Source organism: Chelonia mydas, chromosome 17 (assembly GCF_015237465.2).
Source record: "Chelonia mydas isolate rCheMyd1 chromosome 17, rCheMyd1.pri.v2, whole genome shotgun sequence".
Classification (NCBI taxonomy): domain Eukaryota; kingdom Metazoa; phylum Chordata; order Testudines; family Cheloniidae; genus Chelonia; species Chelonia mydas.
The window spans coordinates 3,503,305-3,524,686 of NC_051257.2; the positions used below are offsets into that span (position 1 = coordinate 3,503,305).

At 45.7% G+C, this 21,382-nt stretch overlaps 1 protein-coding gene across 35 annotated transcripts in view; it reads left to right on the forward strand.

The window, feature by feature from the left end:
- The window catches only part of LOC102934992 (transient receptor potential cation channel subfamily V member 2), a 40,939-nt gene extending 21,965 nt beyond the window's left edge, over positions 1–18,974 (forward strand). For 7 of the 35 annotated variants that reach the window (XM_037880152.2, XM_043531182.1, XM_037880155.2 and 4 more), the window contains 16 exons: positions 3,458–3,625; positions 5,273–5,566; positions 5,983–6,119; positions 6,687–6,839; positions 7,654–7,794; positions 8,338–8,636; positions 9,067–9,243; positions 9,721–9,879; positions 10,008–10,103; positions 10,635–10,705; positions 11,718–11,883; positions 13,426–13,492; positions 13,580–13,887; positions 14,968–15,089; positions 17,227–17,321; positions 18,219–18,974. In XM_037880152.2, the coding sequence (XP_037736080.1) occupies positions 5,328–5,566; positions 5,983–6,119; positions 6,687–6,839; positions 7,654–7,794; positions 8,338–8,636; positions 9,067–9,243; positions 9,721–9,879; positions 10,008–10,103; positions 10,635–10,705; positions 11,718–11,883; positions 13,426–13,492; positions 13,580–13,887; positions 14,968–15,089; positions 17,227–17,321; positions 18,219–18,307 (2,319 nt within the window). In that variant the 5' untranslated portion in view covers positions 3,458–3,625; positions 5,273–5,327 and the 3' untranslated portion in view covers positions 18,308–18,974. Of the gene's footprint in view, positions 1–2,514; positions 3,086–3,457; positions 3,626–5,272; positions 5,567–5,982; positions 6,120–6,686; positions 6,840–7,653; positions 7,795–8,337; positions 8,637–9,066; positions 9,244–9,720; positions 9,880–10,007; positions 10,104–10,634; positions 10,706–11,717; positions 11,884–13,425; positions 13,493–13,579; positions 13,888–13,962; positions 14,683–14,967; positions 15,090–16,257; positions 17,139–17,226; positions 17,322–18,218 lie in introns of those variants that run through there. The other 28 variants (XM_043531176.1, XM_043531177.1, XM_043531173.1 and 25 more) reach the window with 21 other exon arrangements.
- The last annotated feature ends 2,408 nt before the right edge of the window (positions 18,975–21,382 follow it).

Genomic DNA, 21,382 nt, shown 5'->3' on the forward strand with positions numbered 1-21,382 from the left:
CCTCCCTGCCCCCGACAGTGGCATGAAATCTTTATAGTCTGTTAAATTCCTTTGACAGCCGTTCATGTAAAAGAACTAAAAGTTGTGCTCTAGTTCAAACAGGAATTAATTCCAGGAAGTTCTATGGCTCACGTGATACAGGAGGTCGGACTAGATGATCACAATGATCCCTTCTGACTTTATAAAGTATTAGCCTATTATTTACATCCCCACCCTTTTTAATGGAGTAATAGAAAACTGTCCCCTCCATAGACTTCAAGTTCAAGTGTGAAATTGTTCACTAGTGAAATAAGTTTGTTGGCCAGAAATCAGTTCCACTCAGACAAGTCTTGTGACTGGAGCCAAAGCACTGGGAGTCAGGAGTCAGGAGTCCAAGTTCGATTCTTGGCTCTGACACAGACTTGTATAAACCTGGGCAAGTCATGTAACTTTTCTGTCTCACTTTCCCACCCTGTGAACTATATTAACACATACCCTGATGTTGTCTACAGGTGTGTGTAGTGTTGCAGTGATTGAAGAGAAGTATTTGCTATTGTGATAGTCAGTGTTTGAATTCCGTCCTTCCTAAATCCTGTGTCAAAAATTCCTATTTTCCCCGTCCTTCCTCAGCTTCTTTGAGGCATTGTGTATTTTGCTGTTCTGACCCAACAGGTGGTAGCGATTCCTTTCCCAGCATTCCTGTGCGCGCTCTCTCTCCTGTTGTGTATGTTGTTAAAGCCAGATTCACAGGAAGAAATCTTGCAATGCAATTCTGTGGACTTGTTCCATTCCTTGGCACAACAAAGTATAGGGGTGGGAGGCTATTTCATATGTAGCCCTGGGAAAACAACCCAGAAGGACCTGATCTAGTTCAAATTCTGGGCCTGATTCTATGGACTTTTACACCAGTGTAAATCAGAAGTAATGTTACTAAAGCCAGTGGAGTTAAACCAGTGTAAAGTTGGTGTGAAAGAGAGAGGAGAACTGAGCCCTGTTTGCATCTCTCTGCCTGTGCCGGATTTCTGTCATTCACTAGAATCTGTGGCACAGTCGAAGCTACTAAGCAGGAAAGGAAAGCAAAAATAGCTTTACATCATTATAGAGCCAGCTCTGTTTCTCCCCAGGGATTAACACAAGCATCTGAGAAACTGGCTTATGATTTAATTCGGAACCATTGAGCAGGTGGGTGGCACTATGGCTTCTAACAGGATTTCTGTTAGAGGCAGATTCTAGCTAGATGCTAACTTGGAACGTTTCCCTGGGGGATGGCCAAGTTGCCCCTATGCTGTCTCATGCCTGCAGTCCTTCCAGCTGAGAACTACTTTAGACTTGATTGGGCCTCTGGCAGTGTTGGGTAATGAGAGATCAGAACCTGAGCCCTGGGTTCAGTATCTTGCATGGCAATGCAGAATATAGTGACCACTCAAGATATTGGGCCTCGAGAGTGTTGTAGGCCCAGCTAAGCGGTGTGGTGATGTGGTTGGGGAGTGCTCTGAATGTCATCCTGCATCGACACTGCTGAAAATAGAGGAGGTTGCACTAAATCCAGAGGCTTTGAATCTCCTGGGGGGAGGAGGAGAAAGAACTCAAGAGACCACAGGGCACTGGCTGAAGTGCTCTGCGACTGGTGAATGTGAAGTATACCATTGTTGGGAACTTACTGCTGGGCTGATCAGGCTACACATACCACATATTCAGCTGCACTGGCAATTCTTGCACCAAAGGTTCCCTTAATAAGATGTCAGCTGATGGAATTTCCCTTCCCATAGTAGGACCCCACTATCCCACAGACTGGGCAAGATATGGCCCACAAAGAGAAGACCACTGTCAGGATCTACCACCCTAATCTCGGATATGCAGCTCAGCAGTTTCACTTCAGGTCTGGCTGGGATGAGGCGATGCAGACCATGTTGGAGAGAGGAATGGAACAAAATTCCCCATCTGCATTAGAGGAAGGAAGCTGAAAATGAACAATCAGTATGAAGTCCTTCACCTGTGCATTAATTTTGTTTTTAGGAATCTCTTCTCTAAGTTTTGCCAACTCGCCTCACTGCTGCTTTGCAGCACCCCCAGCTGTTCCAATCCTGGGTTCACCCACAGTGTAAGTGCCATGCAGTGTAACTGCTGTGGCGTGGCAGCTGTGTTCCCTATGTATCATACCTTTGGAATGGGAACTAGGGTTTGTCCCAGCACCTTGCTCTCCATCATGATGCGCCCAAGTTAGTCCTCCATCAAGAAGGAGCATGTAGATGAGATCAGAATTTCTTTAAAGACACAGCATCAGCTAACAACAATAAAAAATTATTGAGTTGGGGTCTCTGACTATCTGCAAGGGGTCTTGTCCAGTGCTGCATCTCCTGGGAGCAATGGGGCATTGAACTGTGCTGCTGAAAAGTGGAGCAACAGAGCCCAGCTCTTTAGAACTGGGATGCCTTTGTGCTATCCCCTGGCTCGTGTTGTGCAGCTGATACTGTGGGTCTTTCTTGTTAACATTGTGGTTAAGCTGGTTCTTGTTTCATTCTGATCTCAGCCTTGCCACAGCTTGGGCATGTGAAGCTGGGTGCGGAAAAACTGACACTCCTAGGAAGTGGGCTGCTGGTAGACGTTTCCGTGACAACTTCGCTCATCTTGGGGCTGATCCCTGAGCCTTGTGATATACTCGTGAGGAAAACCACTGGCTACAGAAAGAGTGGAGATAAAATTTACCAACCTCCCATCAGACCTGAGCCTGCTGTGGTTGACAGCCTCAAAACTCTACCCCGCCTCTGCCTGGGTGACCAGGGGTTAAGCATGCAACCTGCAATGTACCCAGTGAGCCAGACATTGCCAGTATAACTGCCCTCATTGGCTCTCTAATATGGGTTTCTTTCTTACTGCAAAATCCATCTAATCACTTCCTGCTCAAGCGCTTTGCCGCTCTTCCGTTATTCGCTGAGTGGCTAGCCAGTGCAGAATCAATATTTACTCCCTACAAGAAGCCTGGATTCCTCATAGGCACCAGCCAGGATCTCCGCCTAAGGATGCTCTTTCTCACTATCAGCATGCAGTAGTGAGTGCTAAAAGGAGCACAGTTTCTTTTGCAGGGTAAGATTAATCTTACCTCTCGGTAAGAGCTTTTTCAAATCTTCATTTAACCTTTGCGCTTTCGCTAGTGATCACTGGCATTTGCCTTTACACTAAAGGGGGGTCAGCGTCTGAAAGCTTATCTGGGACCCATCTATCAGAGCAGCAGCATTTCTTGGGTGGAGCCCCAGCTCAGAATATGTGCTGTGCTTTTCATTTGACTGCAGGTCTTGCTTCGTGCTGTGCAATTCAGAGTGGCTTGGTAGTTGACTAGCAGCCTGCTAAGGGGTGAATACACAGGGGAAAGCTCAGATGGGGACCAAAGAATGCCCTCTGGATTCTCCAGGGAGCCAGAAGGGGGATGTATTTCTTGTAAGATCTTTTTTTAGGACCCATTTTGCTTTTGTTTTTAAAGAAAACCTGAAATGCCTTCTGAGTAAATACGACTGTACATCTTTAAAGCACCAAGAAGGGATGGAAACTGCAGCTGAAAGAGAATTCAGGAACAAGAAGCCACAAAAACGCAACCTGGGTGTGGTATGAGTAATAAACACAGCTTTCTGAAGGCTTTGTGGCTGCCACAGTAAGTGTTTGTGGGGAGGGCATGAAGGGTGTGCAGGGGACTATGGGGTATATGTTTGTGTGTGCATTGGGGTTCTTGGCAATAGAATGGGGCCTAACCTGCATGACTGAAGCCTTCTTATAACTTAAAATAAAATGGTTAATACAGACTTTCTTTGCATGTGCCTTTGGATTTCTCTTGCTGTGAACTACATGAAAATTGCTTTGTAAACATACACTGCCTAGATCTAAATAAGCATCTCTGCATCCTAATCTAGAGCACAGTGCTTGTACTGTGTTCCTCTGATGCTGCCCTGACATAGAATAGGGAGCCTGGCTTTCCAACTCCGCAGCATGATATTCCTGAGGAACTGTTAACTCTTTGCAGACAGCGCATGTGCATAAGGCACTGTTGATAAAGGATGTTTAGCTTGAATTGGTCGTGGGTGTTTCCTTGTCTTCTCTTAGACTGCATGTAAACAAACCTTCAGTCTTCTCCTCCCCTAGTGGATCCTTTTCGCGTGTGTTCAGTGAGAGCTTGCACGGATGGGTCTGAGATCTAACCAGATATTTGTAAAGAGAGGGCTCAAAATGATGGAAAAAGAATACCAGAAATATTAGATTCGGGTGGGTTGGCCTGGTACTGTAATGGTTAGTGCTCAGCATGGCTATACAGCAGATCTTGCTTCATTCTCCCTGGCTGGGAGCGATGAGGCTGCACTGTGCTCAGGCCAGGAGAGCAATATTTACCGGAACAGCAGCTGTACATGGTGTGCGCATGTGCCCAGGTTGTTGATCAGAGGGTCAGAGCCCATGCGCATATGGATAGCAGTGGCTGGAGCACACCACAGCTTTGAGGAGATGTTAGGTCATACACACTCATGCCCCAGTATGTGATGCAGCAGTGCACAAGGAACATACTGTGTGTTAGGCATGAGTTTCTCCTGCAAATATGTCCCCCTTTCCTACTTCCAGACAAAGAACTTGAGCAAACCTAATGCTCTCTTCCAATGAAGGCCTGTTGTTAATAATCTTATCTTGTTGGGCCATTTGATAGCTAGCCTGTACTGGGTACATTAAGACAAGGACAATGGTGTCCGTGTCCTAAATGTTGATATTCCTCCCCCTCCTTTATTGCTGAGTCCTAATGGATTCCACACAGTACATTTTATCTAAGGACCCCATCTGTCAATCGCAGGTGAGGTTATCTCCCAAATGTGACACGCCGCTCAGCACACCCTGCTGGTCTGTATTCTCTAACCTGCTTTTACAACTCTTTGGTTATTTCCCTGCCCCAAAGACTATTTAAGGACTTGATCCTCCAGTCTGATGGGTGCAGGCAAGCTCATAGACCTGGGCCGAGTCCCACTGAAATCAGCAGGTCGTTGAAGGGACCCACCTGTATAGATACAGTTGCAGGTACAGGCCCTTGAATGGTAAAAGTCTTTGGGGCAATGACTGTGCTGCCTTCTGCGTCTGCACAGCACTGAATAAACTCTAGGTGTTCAACAAGTAAATAACGAAGTTTCGCTTGGCAGAGGGTACTAGACCATAGATCCCTGGATGATGGTTTGGGAACTTCTAGGAGGGAGCAGGGTGGACAGGGATGGACTGCAAGTGGGAGGTCTAATTCAGCTGCAATATCGAATGAATTCTCACTCTTCTGCAGATCTCTACTCTTACTGGGAGCTCCTTTGATGATCTGAAGCATCGTCCTAGCAGACATGGATATCTCAAACGCTACGGTCAGGAAGCCAGGCCTGTCACAGAACAGGCTGATGGGTGTGTTAGAAACAGATGACAGCATCCAGGAAAGTGCAGATGGTAAACAGGGAGAAAGCAAAGGGGCCAAAGGAGGGAAGGAAGAACCACCACCCCTGGAGACTCCTTACAAGAAAGAGAGCAGTGACTTTGATCCAAAAATCAAGATTAACTTGAATTATCGACCAGGACTTTCCAGCAAGTAAGTAATTATGGGATCTGCCCTTGGGAAGCCTTCCATTACCAAGTGAAATTCAAGCTGGTGCCAGAAACTTTGCAAGAGAGTGAAAATGCACAAGTCCTGCATTCTTCCAGGGGGGGTGGTACACAGATGGAGAGGGGTACATACTACCCCTTCCCCCCACACTCAGAGTGTGCACCTCTGTCTGGAACCAGAAAGTGCTGAGGCCAATACAAACAAACAAAACAAGGGGTTGGGGGAGTTAACTTTTTTTTTTTTGTTCTTTGACCTGAAAGAGTTTGATTCTTTCTTCTGGCAAACTGCCGTGCCCATTGCTCTTCTTGCAGTGAAACCACGGCACTCCTGCATCGTGGGAGATTGGTACATACTCTCTTGTTGAGTGTCTAGAACATGGTTAACTCTTCCCATTTCTCCAGTAGCCAAAAGGACCCAAATCGCTTTGAAAGAGATCGGCTCTTTGGTGCTGTCTTGAGGGGTAACCCGGCGGAGCTGCATGGTTTGCTTGATTACTTGAGCAGGACCTCCAAATTTCTCTCCAATTCAGAATATACAGGTAGATACAAGCTCAGTACTCTGGTGATTTAACACAGGCATGCCTTGATAGTGGCCTGCATAGCTCAAAGAGTTTGTTGCTCGCTTTGAATAAGCACCAAACCAAAAGTCTCTAGGCTCACAACTCCCCCTGCCCACAATACACCCTTCCACCAAATCAAAAGTTTGGACTCTGAACCTCTTGCAGCCACAAACAAGAGTTTGTGTGGTCTAGGGCTCGAGCACGGGTCTGGGTGCTGCTCCCCGCTGTGCCACTGGCTTTGTGTCAGGCAGATCACTTCCTTTTTCCGTGTCTGACTTCCTCCATGTGTGAAATTAAGCTAATAATACTTTTACCCGCCTGTGTGCAAAGCACTTTGAGATCTGGGGATGTAAAGTGCTAAGCAATATGGTTTTTTTTAAGCTCTTTGCTTCTAGTGCAGGCTGGAAATACCGTGAGAAAGGGATTTTTAATTTAATGTATTTAATGCTACATTGACAGTTAAGTTCTGGGCAAGACGAAACTGATGGTGCAGTCATGTACAAAACACAATTATGCCCCGCTCCATGCTGTCTCTCTCTCTACCAGATGCCAAGACAGGTAAGACCTGCTTAATGAAAGCCCTGCTGAATTTAAAAGATGGGACAAATGCCACTATCCCACTGTTGCTAGAAATAGACCAGAAGACTGAGACTCCAAGGCCACTTGTCAATGCTGCATGCACCAATAGTTACTATGCAGGTAAGGGTTCTCCAGCACTGTGTGTCTGACTTTGAAGTCAACAATTAGCAAGGCAGCATCTATGGAAAATAACAGGAAATGGATAGATGCATAATTGATAGGATGTTGGAGTTCTTCGTTTGTGGAATGGGTATACTGATGGCCTGGACACAGAAAGGGAGCTGGGCATTTCTGAGTTCTAATTCCATCTCTGATACCTACTTCTCTGGCCTTGAGCAATTCACTTAACCGCTCTGTGCCTCAGTTCTCTCATCTGAGAAATGGGGGTAATACTGGCTTATTTACACAGGATTATGGTGAGGTTCTGTTGTTAAGGTTTGTAAAGTGCTTTGGAGAAGCAAAAAGATTACATAGTATTATTCAGTGAAAACAAGTTACATTTAAGAAATGAATGAGTTCTGCTAAGTGGATTTATCCTTTTAATAGCAAATATTCAAAAGAAACATACCTCTGTGTGCACGTATATTACCTTTATCTTTCTAGATCATTATTACTGCTTCGTGGTCTTGAGGTCATGGGTCAGATCTGAGATCTTATCGTAACTCTAAGAGAAATTACACTGTTCAGCTCCTCATAGTCTTGGGGGAGTTTGTGTCTGACAGCTCACATGCTCAGTGTCCAAATTGCAAAGTCAGCATTTGCCACCAGTTCCCTGCACACAGTATGTCTGGGAGTCCATGATTATTTCACCGTATTGACAGTATTGCTGGTGGTGATTTGATACGTTGGTGGGGTTTTCTGGAAAGGCCTTTCCTGCTCCATCTGTCCATGGCACCATCACAACAAGCTCTGACTGCAAAACCTGTTTCCTTAGGTCAGACTGCACTCCACATTGCCATAGAGAAGAGGCACCTAGATTTAGTGAAACTGCTGGTAGAGAATGGAGCCGATGTCCATGCCAGAGCCCATGGCGAATTCTTCAGGAAGAAGAAAGAAGGAGTGTGTTTTTATTTTGGTAAGCCAGCATTGCAGGCTCCGGCTTGCTATCTGGGAACCCTGCAGTATGTGGAGACACTGTCCCATCCTGGGTTTGCCCCTCCACGCATTTGGTGTAATCTCCTCCATCCCATAACCCTGGGTGCCCCGTCCTACTAAGGGCGCTAGACCTCTTCACCAGACTGAGCTCTCCTCTGCACCAGTCGGTGCTTGCCTCCTGCCGTTCAGCTGTGTGCACTTGTCCCTCTCGAGGGACATGGGACTGCTTCAGACCCCCCACATGTGTGGACTAAGCCCAAAAATAGATGGAGGGAGTGGATGCTGACGGGGTGCTGCCAAAATCTGAGTCTGGCAAAGTGGTCTAGCTGCTTCCAGAAGTAGCGAGGGATTGTTTTTCTGTACCAATTAACTACAAAACATCCAAGCCTGAATACAGAGATTCAGCCACAAAAAGCCCACCACTGTTACAGTAACAAGACTCTGCAGAGTAAGATATAAATGTTCCTCCTCAAACTACTTTTTTTTTTTTTTTTTTTCCAAAACCCTGCCTCCGTCTCTCCAGGTGAACTTCCCCTCTCCTTGGCTGCTTGCACCAACCAGCTTGATGTGATAAAATACCTCCTTGATAACCCCTACCAGAAAGCCAGACTCCAGAAACAGGATTCCCTGGGCAACACGGTTCTCCATGCCCTGGTGATGATCGCAGATGACACCGAGCAGAACACTGAGTTAGTGAGCAAGATGTATGATGAGATCTTAAAGGCAGGCACGAAGATTAACCCAGCAGAGAAGCTCGAGGAGATAGTGAACTGGGCTGGGTTAACGCCACTGAAACTGGCTGCCAAGGAGGGCAAAGTAGAGGTAAACGCAATGAGAGTGGTTCTCTGGGCATGGCTAGAAATAGTGAGGACAGTGGAGTGAGTCCTCTGCCTAGAGGCTGGGTCTGATGTACGTGCATCCTACGTTACTGCACATGAGACTCTCCAGCAGTGCCACTGCAGGAGGCATGAAAAAACCCTCTTCCAGACCCTCCTGTTAGGAGCTGTGCTGATGTGATCACAGCTGGGAGCTCCTGGGCTGGGTTGAGAGTTGTTACTCCTTTGACTGAACTTTTAGAAGCTGTTCTTAGTTTGCCTCAAGTTCTTGGCCGGATCATATATGTGACCAAGAACATACCTGCAAAGTGTATGCAGGCAGCAGGTTACAGGCTTGAAGACAACTCAGGTATGCTGGAATTTCATTTTACATTCTAATGTATAATTAGTATAATAAACATAAACTTTCCCTTCAGATCTTCAGACACATTCTCCAAAGAGAGATCAAGGATCCAGAGTACCGGCACCTGTCTCGCAAGTTCACTGAATGGAGCTATGGACCCGTCCATGTATCTCTCTATGACTTGTCCTCTGTAGATAGTTATGAGAAAAACTCTGTGCTGGAGATCCTTGCTGAGAGCAGTGACACACCAGTGAGTCCTGAAGACTTATTTAAAATCAAATATAGAATGGCTTTGTCCAGTTTTTTATAGTGTTACCATAAATTATGTAAATCATGTAGATTAATTTGGCATTTCAGATTGTTCTGTTTTAGGGGGGGAAATGTGTGAATTTGTTCATTTTTAATGATGAGGAATTTACATATATGGTTAATGTTATTAAACCCCTTCAGCTTTGTTGCTAATCTGCAATAAGGAAGGAGTTTGGGACCTTTATATTCTGTTCCCTGATGTGGAGCAGTGACTCAGCCTGGGTCTCTCCAAGTACAGGGCTATAGGACTCAGGCAGTATCCAAGTCCAATAGGATGCCAACGTCCTTTCATGCTGAGAGGTCCGATGAAAGAGACATGCAGGGCTTCTGGCCTCTGAATTCCAACACTGGATGAAGAAGGCTTTATGGTGATTCTGGATCCCTGATGACGTGTTATTTTTTCTTCCTTTCACCCTAGAATCGATACAAGATGGTGGTTTTGGAGCCGCTGAACAAACTGCTCCAGCACAAATGGGACTCATTTGCTGCCAGGAGATTTTACTTAAGTTTTTTCTCTTATTTTATATTCATGGCCATCTTCACGGTCCTTGCCTACCATCGTCCCCTGCAGTTACAGGTAGGGCTGGCTTACTTGGATGGGGTGGAGTGAGCTTGAATGCTGGGGCTGTAGTTTAAGGGGTTTAAAGGGCTTTGGGTGGCTACAGCTCCCACTGCTGTCTTCACATTCTTGTTTTTATCTTGCAGTCTCTGTTTCCTACAGAGTTCACAGCTATCAGCTTCCTGCAGCTCACTGGACAGATCGTTGTTTTCCTGGGAGGCTTTTATCTCATAATTGCTCAGGTACAAAGATATCTAACTTATCTGCTCTGAAATAAAACAACCACCCCCATGGCATTGGTACACCACTCTTATTTATTTCCATAATATCCTAAATATGCACAAAGCTTCACAGATAAATGGAAGGAGAGGTTCCTGCCATCAGGTGCTTGCAATATAAGCAGGATATAGCAAGCAAAGGATGACACAAAGGGAGGATTAGTAAGATGGGCACAACGTAAAAGGTCACAAGACGGGTTTTATGTTATACAATAGTAAATGTACATTAATGATTGGATAGACTATATTAAAAAGACATATACAAGATCTGTGGCTCCGTTACTATTTCTTTATTGGCTCTGTGTTACCAGGAGCCCTTTTCCGTCCCTGAAGAGGGATGGTCTGAATTTTTCTATCATTGGAGCAAACGGTATAAATAAAAGGGCTATGAAGAAACCATTCGCTGTGCAGTAGATTATCCCAGCAGGGACTGGACTCAGATGTGTCTTGCTGCGTTAAGGAACTGTCCCTGTTGATTTCTCCCTTTTCTGATAGGGTCTGTACTTTTCGAGGAGGTGGCGGAACCTGAAGAACGTGTTCTCCGATGGCTGCATTGAGGTCTTTCTGTACGTTCTTTAGGTTGTGGGAAATGAAAGTTAATATAAAATCAAACAGCTGTTAAGAGGCAACTGAACTGGCAAGAGGTAGCTAGGCAGGTGGTGAGCAGAAATGACCCATTCTCTCACACAGCATGCTTGTTCTGCTGTTATGTCATCTTTCCAACCAACTCTTTGCTTGTTTCTTCCACTGGTTGCCTCTTGTCATAACCCTAGATTGTGAGCTCTCTAGGTCTTTCCCTTTTTTTTTCATCTGTACTGTGCCTGGTGCAATAGGGCCTTGACCCTTGATTGGGGCATCAAGGTGCTACTGTAATACAGATGATAATAACATGAACTCATATGTGGAATTGCTCATTTAGTGACTGAGATTTGGCCATGTGGCCTAGTGGATAGAGCACTGGACTGGGATTCAGGAGACTTGGGGTCCATTTCTGGCTCCACCAGTGGTTCCCATTGAAGTCATGGCCTTGGGCAAGTCACTTCATCTTCCTGTGCCTCAGTTTCCCAGTCTGTAAAATGGGATAATACACTGACCTCCGTTTGTAAAGCACATTGAGATCAATGGTTGAAGATCGCTATATGAGAGTGAGGTGTTTTTGTTAAGGGGAAGAGACTTTATAATTTTCGTGTGTGTGTATATTTCTATATGTGATGGGTCTGATTCTCTCCATTTTTACACCAGTTATACACGTGTAACTCCACTGAAATCAGGCCTGGTGTATGTAAATGTATCTGGTGGAAAAGAGATGAGTCAGGCCCAGTATATCTGCGATTTTCCATAATGTGAACTTCACTAATGTCTAATGAATCTGCAATATACTTGTGCAGAAAGTATGTTACAGATGGATTTAGATACTAACTCACCTATAACTACAGGATCTGATCAGCTGCCACTTTATACCCCATTGGGCAACCTTGCAAGATGCAGCTGGCTGTGCCCAGTGTGGCACAAAAAGGATTTGGCATTCAGACTTTCAGCTCACTGTGTGACTATGATTGTTCCCTCCCCTTCCCCCAGCTTGCTCCAGGCAATCTCGCTGCTGCTTTCAGCTGTCCTGTATATTGTGGGTTCAGAAGACTATGTACCCATGATGGTATTCTCCTTACTGCTGGGATGGGTGAACATGCTCTACTACACTCGGGGCTTCCAGTGGACTGGGATCTATTGTGTCATGATACAGAAGGTCAGTATGGAGAAACAGCCTGTAAGAGATGGTCAGGGATATCAGGCATTGTCCAAATGCTGCAGTTACTGTTCTTCTGTCAGGACCATCAGAAACATGAAAGGAGCTAATACTTAGGCTGTGGACACTGAAATTCCATCCCGTTTGAGTAAATGTATTCTCTCGGCGGAGGTGGATGCTGCATGGGGCAGACCACTGGCTCAGTTTGCAGCAGGTTTTCAAATATTGGCTCAGGTGACAAGAAAAAATGAGTTTGTTGGGACTCATCCTGGTCCCCCACAGTAGCTGACATTTGCCTGCCTGTCACAACCCTCCCTCCCCCTCCAATAAACAAAGCACAACACAAAACACAGAGTGCGAGTCTGTTCAGGAGATGTTTCCTAGCATTGGAAAGTCTGGATTGAGGCACATAAGCAGATTTGTGTGTGCTGCTCAGGATTGGAGAAGCAGGGGATCCTCCATATCAGAGATGAGGTACATCAGCAATGGGGAGGGAACGGGGGAGTGAAAAAGAGAGAGGGAGGGAGGGCTGGCGTAGCCAGATGTGTTGTAGCAGTTCACAGCCCTGAGTTGAATTTATAATAAAAAGAGCAAAAGCGTATTTTCAAAGAACAGAGAATCACAGATTCAAGTGACCAAGAATTATGGAAACAGATGGTTATAATAAAACAGAAGCATGACATGAATCTAAGAGACTAATCATAACCTTGACAGGCTACTCTCCTGTATCTCAAAACATTTCTCGCCCTCATGCAGAGCCTTATGCAAGCTTGCTGATCTTCATTCAATTCAGGATCCAGGTTGTTGTGATCCACCCCCCTCCGCCAAGGATGTTCCTCAGTGAAATAGATCACAAAATGTCCTTTTTTTTTCTCCAAAGTTTGTTATCGTTTCGAGAGGCAGGAAAACCCCTGGTGCTCAGATTCCTGTGTGCTCTCCCATGTTTGTTTCACTCCCTCCCCCCACCAGTCAACTTGTTGACTTCATATGCAAATAGCACTTCCTGTGTGTTGGTTTAAAAATGCTTAATTTACATGAGAGACAGGGCGGATAGGTCTGGTGAAAGCTGCTTATCAACCCTGCCTGGAACACAGATTCTAAAAATATTTTCCATATATACATACAACTTTTAAAATAACACCCGTACTTGCATCTCTCAATGCTTATGGTGACCACTATGACCTAAGCTTTCCTTTGGTACCTCACACAACATTCTTTATAGATAAATACAATGACAGCAACGAGTTAGGTGTACTGAGTTTGTCAGGCCTAATAGGAGTTGGTGACTCGGAGCAGTGAACCACCAGTGGGCCTCTGTATCACATCCTCATCTATTGAATGGGAGTAATAATACTTCCTGACCTGCCTCCCTTGCGAGGGACTGTGGGGATTAATGAGTTAATGTTGCTGGAACTGGTGCAGAGCCAAATATCATTATTTGATAGGTGCGCTAGTTTCCTGTTGTCCTGGTAATTTTGTGCTGTAAAAATATCATGTGAAGTTACTGGTGATTAATAACGCTGCCTTTTGCTCTGTCTCCAGACCATCCTGAGGGACCTGCTGCGTTTCCTCATGGTTTATGTGATCTTCCTCTTTGGCTTTGCAGCAGGTGAGGATTGACTCAGCACCGTGTTACAGGCAGACCTGCCAGGAGGAGACTTGCCAGGAAAGATTCATTGTTCTGCTTTCGTTACAGCTCTGGTCACCCTCACAGGGCATGCTCCTCCAACTTCCCAGAACAAGTCTGTTACCCAAGAGGATGGCGATAAAGGCCACGTTGTGTACAGTGGGTTGCTGAGCACCTCCTTGGAGCTCTTCAAGTTCACCATCGGCATGGGGGACCTGGAGTTCCAGGAGCAAGTGAAATTCAAATACTTTGTCCTGCTGCTGCTGCTGCTGTTTGTGATCCTGACCTACATCCTCCTGCTCAACATGCTGATCGCCCTGATGAGCGAGACTGTCACCAGTGTCTCTGGTTACAGCAAGAGTGTCTGGAAGCTGCAGGTATGTCCATTGCACCACTCACCTGGTCTCTAATATAGGCCTCATAACATATTATGTGCTAAATGTGGGCCTGAGAGAGCCATTTGCAACAAATTCTCTCCCGCTGTGCATGCACTGGGATATCAGATTTGACGCACGTTTTCATCGAGCTCTAAAGTTTTATTTAAAGTAGTAAAAGTGTAATGAGATTTTTCTCTCTCCACGTTTCTATAGTACCCATCACCTTAGTATCTAAAGTGCTGAGATATGTGCCTTCCAGATCTACTTGTAAAGACTGTGACCTCCTTACTGGGTGGGACTGTACATTTTAAGTGCTTCTTTGTCACTTCCCTGCCTCTGGGAGAGAAGACGAAGTGACGCTGCGCTGTGGTGCTTGTTGAGGAAATTAACAGCTGAGTTTATTGGGAGATTTATTCCAACTCCTCAACCTGGGAGAGCTGATTCTGGTCTTCCAGAGGCTCCATGCAAGAAAGCTCTCCTCGCAGATTGAGTGACAATAAAAGACTGGATAAAACCCCGACAGCATCACAATACTTTCATTCGTTGAGCATACCCTGGGAGCAAAACCATGTTAGGAGACAGATGTTTAACCCTTTTGCAGGTGTCATTCCTTTGTTACTTGAGATGTTTCTGTTCTCGTATGTGGGGCTCTGTGAAGATTTGTCTGTGTTTTATACCTTCTGTTGGCTTACCCCAGTTTGGAGGAATTTCTAATGCAGTTAGCAGCTCCACCCATGACTTGTAAGGTGATGCTAGGCTGTGCTTAGTCAGTCTGGGAGCTAGAGAGAACTACAGGATCTGTCAGAGTCCAAAATCCCCTTTTAAACTGATGGCAACCCAGTCCTCTCTTTTGCTCTATCTAGAAAATTACAGAGTTTAGAGTAATTTCTTAAGCCCACAGGCCTAGGAGACTTTAGGGTATGTCCTGACAGCAGTAACAGAGCCAAGGAACATTCACAAAAGTGCCTTTCCCAGTCACGACACTTGGTGGATGGGGAAGACTTGATTGGAACTTAGGCTAGCTCAGCGACTGGGTTTTGGCTGCACCAGTTCTTCTCTAACACGGACTTGTATCCTCAGAGAGCCATTTCCATTCTGGAAATAGAGAAGTCCTGGCTGTGGTGCCCAAGAAGAAGGCAGAGATCTGGCTGCTTCTTGTCTGTGAGCCTTGATGATAAGAAAGATGAGAGATGGTGTTTCAGGTAAGATAGAAAGTGGAGGCAGCTGCCCATATTCTGAATTCTGTATCTGTGTGTTGGTCTTGTGTGTGAATGGGGGAGCCTGGTTTGTTCATGTCTGTGTGTATGTGTATATATATGTATGTATATGAATGAGAAATGCACCTATGGACACTCAATTATCTAGGTTTCAGAGTAGCAGCCGTGTTAGTCTGTATTCGCAAAAAGAAAAGGAGTACTTGTGGCACCTTAGAGACTAACCAATTTATTTGAGCATAAGCTTTTGTGAGCTACAGCTCACTTCATCGGATGCATAGAATGGAACATATAGTAATATACACACAGATAAGTTGGAAGTTACCATACAAACTGAGAGGCTAATTAGTTAAGATGAGCTATTATCGGCAGGAGAAGGAACTTTTATAGTGATAATCAAGATGGCCCATTTAGACAGTTGACAAGAAGGTGTGAGGATACTTAACTTAAAGAAATAGATTCAGTATGTGTAATGACCCAGTCACTCCCAGTCTCTATTCAAACCCAAGTTAATGGTATCTAGTTTGCATATTAATTCAAGCTCAGCAGTTTCTCCTTGGAGTCTGTTTTTGAAGTTTTTCTGTTGCAAAATTGCCACCCTTAAATCTTTTACTGAGTGGCCACAGAGGTTGAAGTGTTCTCCTACCCGTTTTTGAATATTATGATTCCTGATGTCAGATTTGTGTCCATTTATTCTTTTACTTAGAGACTGTCCGGTTTGGCCAATGTACATGGCAGAGGGGCATTGCTGGCACATGATGGCATATATCACATTGGTAGATCTGGAGGTGAACGAACCCCTGATGGTGTGGCTAATGTGATTAGGTCCTATGATGGTGTCATTTGAATAAATATGTGGACAGAGTTGGCATCGGGTTTTGTTGCAAGGATAGGTTCCTGGGTTAGTGTTTTTGTTGTGTGGTTGCTGGTGAGTATTTGCTTCAGGTTGGGGGGCTGTCTGTAAGCGAAGACTGGTCTGTCTTCCAAGATCTGTGAGAGTAAGGGATTCTGCCCCCCCCCTCACCGATCTGTGTGTGTGTGTGTGTGTATGAGAGATGGGGGTGGGGGGAAATCAAGACATTACCCTGCTCACTCCTAGATAATCGAGTATCCATTGGTGCATTTCTCATGCTCCCCCATCACCTTTTGTATCTAGGCATCATGTAGTGCTAGATGTCTACTGCCTTGTGTTACAGCCAGGAGACTGTCCTTCTCTCTTCCACGGCCCCTTTCTCCTGGAATGGGGCCCTTTGACCTGCAAGCTGGATCCTGAAAGGAAAGCCGCTGGACTCAGTCTGAGTGGTTTGTCAGTTGCAGTGGAATTACCAAATCAAATGCCCCCTGGCCTTGCCTACGCTAGTACTGTACTGTTTCCACTGATGTTCGCAATGCTGGATGCTGTGGTGTAGTCAAGCCTCAGGCGTTTTGCTTGTCGTCTTGCGCTAATGCTGGCATCTCATCTGCACTTGCGCTTCCACTGGTGGTACCAATGGGGGAGCTGTCCCAGTGCTAGACCAGCTGTGGGAAGAGCACTAATGTCACCCCACCCTCAGTTTTCTGGCTGTGTGAACGCTGCTGCTAACCCCTCTGCAATGTGCTAAGTGAGCCACGAAGTGGCAGCGCTCCCTCTGTTCGTGTAAAGCGGGAGCCTGGGACCTGGAACATCCCTTATCCTCATTCGACAGGGGGAGCCGAATCTGGAGTGCTCCGATAATGACACCAGGACCTTCTGAATTGCATTGTGTCATTCCATGCGTAGAGACTTTGCTGTGGGAAAACTCCTTTAGTTAAGTGTCCCCCCCCCCCCGCTTCCAGGCACTGGGGTGTTATTTAAACACCGGCACTGTTCACAGCAGAGAGGAAGATACAGAACTAGCGCGCTCCACAGGGCGTACTAGCTCAATGAGAACGCCCTGGGCAACAAAGCCTTTTGTGGTACAGCCGCAGCTGATGGTGCCGCCAAGCCATTAGTGCTATGGCGATAAGACCGCCTTCCATCGGAATGGATGTCACTGGGATGCCACAGATGCAGCCTTGGTACGCAGCTGTATGGTCAGTATGTTTTGCCCCAGTGCCTCCTTGTCTACTGGCTGATGGGGGAAATTGTTCTATTTTCTGTCTCCAGAGTGGAGGAGATTAACTGGGCCAACTGGGAAAAGGAGCTGGGAGTCATCAAGGAGGATCCTGGGAACTCCAGAGACTTGGAAATAGAATCCCTAGGTAAAACATCCCAGGGCTGAGCAGAGGATGTCAGCCCCTTTTCTACTACCTGCTGGGCAAATGCTTTGTGCACTTTGCCTGTTATCTCTTTGGTGGACTCTGTGTGCCAGAAATTTCAGGTGGGTTTGCCCTCACCCCCAATACACCCTGTGAAACTGCTGTCTATCAAGTGTCTTGCAGCCATCGCACCTTCATTTGTGATCTGGTCAGCGCGCACAATCCAAGTAAGCTTGGGTCTGTTCCGTACTTGAATGGAGGACGCCTTAAGAAAAATAATGTTCTGCAATAAACACTGTTGAGGATTCAGTTAAGTGCCTTCAGGTCCAAACTAAACCAATGGCCCAGGTGTTTCCTTTTATGGGAAATGCAGAACTAAGGTCCAGCCCCAGTGTGGTGTTAAAGGTCCCAGGGCACATTCAGCAAGAGTCAGGGTGTTAACCTTGGCATCGTGGCCAAATTCTAACTTGTAGAATCACATTCTACTTGCCTGAACATCCTCTGTACTTTCAAGTGGATACAGTCCCATCCCCCTTCCCCACCTCCTGTCTTGAGCTGTGGTGCAGCATACCTGTGCATGGTTAAGGAGCCCTACACTGAAAACAGAGATTTGTTCCTTTCAGTGAAAATATATTGTTTGCTTAATCTGCCAGGTCTTGTGTAGGAGCCCCATCAGGATTAACCCGACCCTTTCACTGTTCCATCTTTGGTTGGTCTCCAACTGCTGGCCTAAAGGGAGTGGGATGGGGAGGTTTACAGCACTTCAAAAATGCCTCAAATAGAATTTTTTTAGTTTTATGTAAACCTGCAATAGCCCTAGGACCGGCTCAATACCCTCTTCCTTACCTTTGTCATCTCCCTACTAACTAAGGGCCACCATTGTTATGTCTCGTGTTACAGTGAAGAGAGTGCGGGACAGGATGTCACGGGCGCAAGCAAACTCAGCAGAACTGGAGGAGCAGTTGCTATTACATCCCATCAACCAGTAACTGAGAGGAGGCCACTAGAAAAGGACAAGCCAAGAGACGGTAGCATGTTCTCGGCATTGGGATCCCGTCGTTGCTCCCATCTGTAACGGAATTCCTCATTCTATGGTGCCACTGATGTTGAGATGGAAAAGTAATCCGTATTAACATGTCTCATCAAAGGCTGTGTTTCAGTCTGTGTTTTGTGCATACAAAGTATTTCCTTTGAAGAAATCATTTCTGTTCAACTTCTTCTGCCTGATACTTTCTTCCTACAATGCTTAAAAAGAGGATGTGGGTGTGAGAGAGATTGGGGGTGTGTATCCTGGATGGGATGGTTTTGTAATCGAAGCCTCAGGTTTGAAATTTCTCTCTGGAAGGCCAGGTTAAAATTTCATTTGAGTCAATTTAGCCCTTCATGCTTGTGAGACAGGAAAATTTAGTTCCATGCAGCTCAATATGTGTAGAACTTTTGGATGATACTTTTCCAACCACAGGACCTGTCTGCTGTGTACTGACAGTATAAAATACCAAGTACTTTTTGTGAGAACAGAACTTTGTCCTAGTGTTTGTGGCCAGAAAAATGTTCTCTTCTGCACTGTTATCCTCAATCCCACATGTGACTGCATTTCAGGCAATCTATCTGGGAAGTGCTTTGGAATTAAACGTGTATAAAGCATTGTTCAAAGTTTCTGATGGCATGAGGTTGGCTTGTATGCAAGACAGTGTGTGTCACTTTGGGAGGTGTGTTAAGAGGTATTCAAGCTGAAACATTAAGCTCAGTGCTACGGCTTCTATCGCAGCAAAGGTAGCAGATCTAGGTATTTTGACAGCCTCAGAACCATTGACCTGTATCTGAACGGAAGGTGGCAAAGTCACTTGAAAGTTGTATGCTTTGTTAACAGCTGCACTACAAGCTGTTTCTTATTGAAACTGTGACTTAGAAATGCAAATATATATGGCATCCCTTCCCCACAGGTGTGCTGTTCTTCAAATGAGAGGTGCTGAGCACTGCATATCAGAGCTTCTTGAAGATGCAGGGGCTAATGCAACCTCTGCCATTTTCACCCTTCTTAAACAACTTCCTGTTCGCTTCTGTGGACTTCTGTCATGCTCCAAATGGTTGCTAAGTTTACGTTGATTTTCACATGCTGACCACCTCAGACAGGGAGAGACGCATGCTGTGAAATTCTGCTGGAAAGTAGGAAGAGAAATTTAGTCCTCTGTATTAAAAAAAAAAAAAAGTGGCAGCTTGAAAATTTTCCATATGGTATCCAGTGCACCAGGGACATTTCACTGAAAGAGTTTGTCTCAGGGGTTTCTAGAGCTCCACATACACACTCCTGGAGCGGGAGACCCAGGAGTGGAGGAGCACAGGGGATGATGTGCTCTGAGTCAGGGTTGGAGTGTGTTGGCAGAGTTGGGCGCAGTCTCTGCTTGCCCTAGGCCAGGCTCAAACCAGTGCTATTGGACCCTTGTTTTCATGAGCACTGAAATGTGACAGAGGGTGACCTCCAGCCAATTCCCACATCCATCTTTGAAGTTGTAAATGCATCATCTTGGTTTCCAATGCATCTTTGATCAGAGGGAACAGCCAGAGGCAATGTTCAAAGAAGCATTTTAATACTAAAATGTTGGGGAAAGTGAGTATGCACTATGGCAGATTAGGCAAAACAAGACCTGCCATTTCAGATCTCTGCCTGGAGGCGGAACAGGGAAACCAGGCAAGTTGTCATACAGAGATGAATCGACTGTGTCCTTTTGCTGAAGTGATACTGTCGTGGATTGATTTCTTTCCCTTTTCCCCACCCTGGTGGTATATGACTGTCTGGTGTTCTTACCACTTTCTCAGCTGACTCTCCCTGTTCATTCTCAGACCCCAGCTCTAGCTACTAGATCACACGTCCCCGGGCATCACCGTCTGCTGCCTCTTACTGGTGAAGGTGGCAAAATCACTTGAAAGTTGTATGCATTGCTAGCGGCAGCACTAAGGGCAAGAAGCTGTAGCAGGATTTCCTGGTGCTGGGAAAAGTTCTGTTTCCTTAGTCCCTGTCTCCCCATAGAGCCATGTAGCTTGAAAGGCAGGTCCATGCAGAATCGTAAATGTTTTACACATTCATTTATTTTATTGATTCTTCACATTTTACAAGTTGAGCTCTTAGGTGGAGGAAGCTAAAGGTGTATCTGTCACACCAGCAGGATTAACGTCCTCTGTAAACAAACCGTAACCCACAATAAACTGGGGTGGAGAGCTCACTTTTCTAAGGGAATCTGCTTCCAAAGCCCTCTGAAGAAGACCAGAGCAATAAATTATTAGGAGCTACAGTTATCCTAATGCTGAGTCAGCGCAAGTGTAATCATTTAACCTCCCACCCTGAAATCTTCTGAGGCAAAAATAAATCAGTTAATCACTAAGGAAAAACTGTAAAGGGGGAGAGAAACGGCTCTTTAATTCTCCTTTCAGGAGGTCAGAGTGCTGTAGGATTGGCTATTCTTATGTAGAGCCTCAGAGAGCCCCTCCCACTCTTATTACAACGTACTTTCCATTCTCGGGTCTGTGGCTAGCGGAAGGAGGCTTTGAAACTCAACGAGCCAAGGGGCTCTCAGCTCCGAGAGAGAGAGAGAGGCTTTGAAAAGCTAGACTCTGCAGCTAAGTGTGCACAAGCTGCATGGAGTTAGTTCTACACCAGTTCAGCTTGCAGACCTCTGATGCAAGTTGTTTCGTGACTTGCAGTGAGCTTTGAAACCACCAGGAATACAATTATATTCTAGAAAACGTTGGGTTTTTTCTAAATGGTTCCTCTGGAGCTTTTTAAAGCTCTTCATTTCTGAGAAGGCTTTACGCCTGCTGGCTGTGTGAGTCACAGTGTGGCCAGACGGACGAGGATAGTGTGTATGTGTGACTGTCACATGCAGTGACTAACACATGCTTCACGCTCTCTTCTGATGTAATTTCTTCTCTGTGCAAAAGGAGCAAGCAAATATCTGTGAAATTGGAATAATGCTGCCCCTCCGTGCCATGAAGCTTAGTTGTTGAACGTTGATGAAGTACTTTGTGACCCTTTTGGTGTAGGGGAGCTAAAAAAGGGCAAGGTGGTA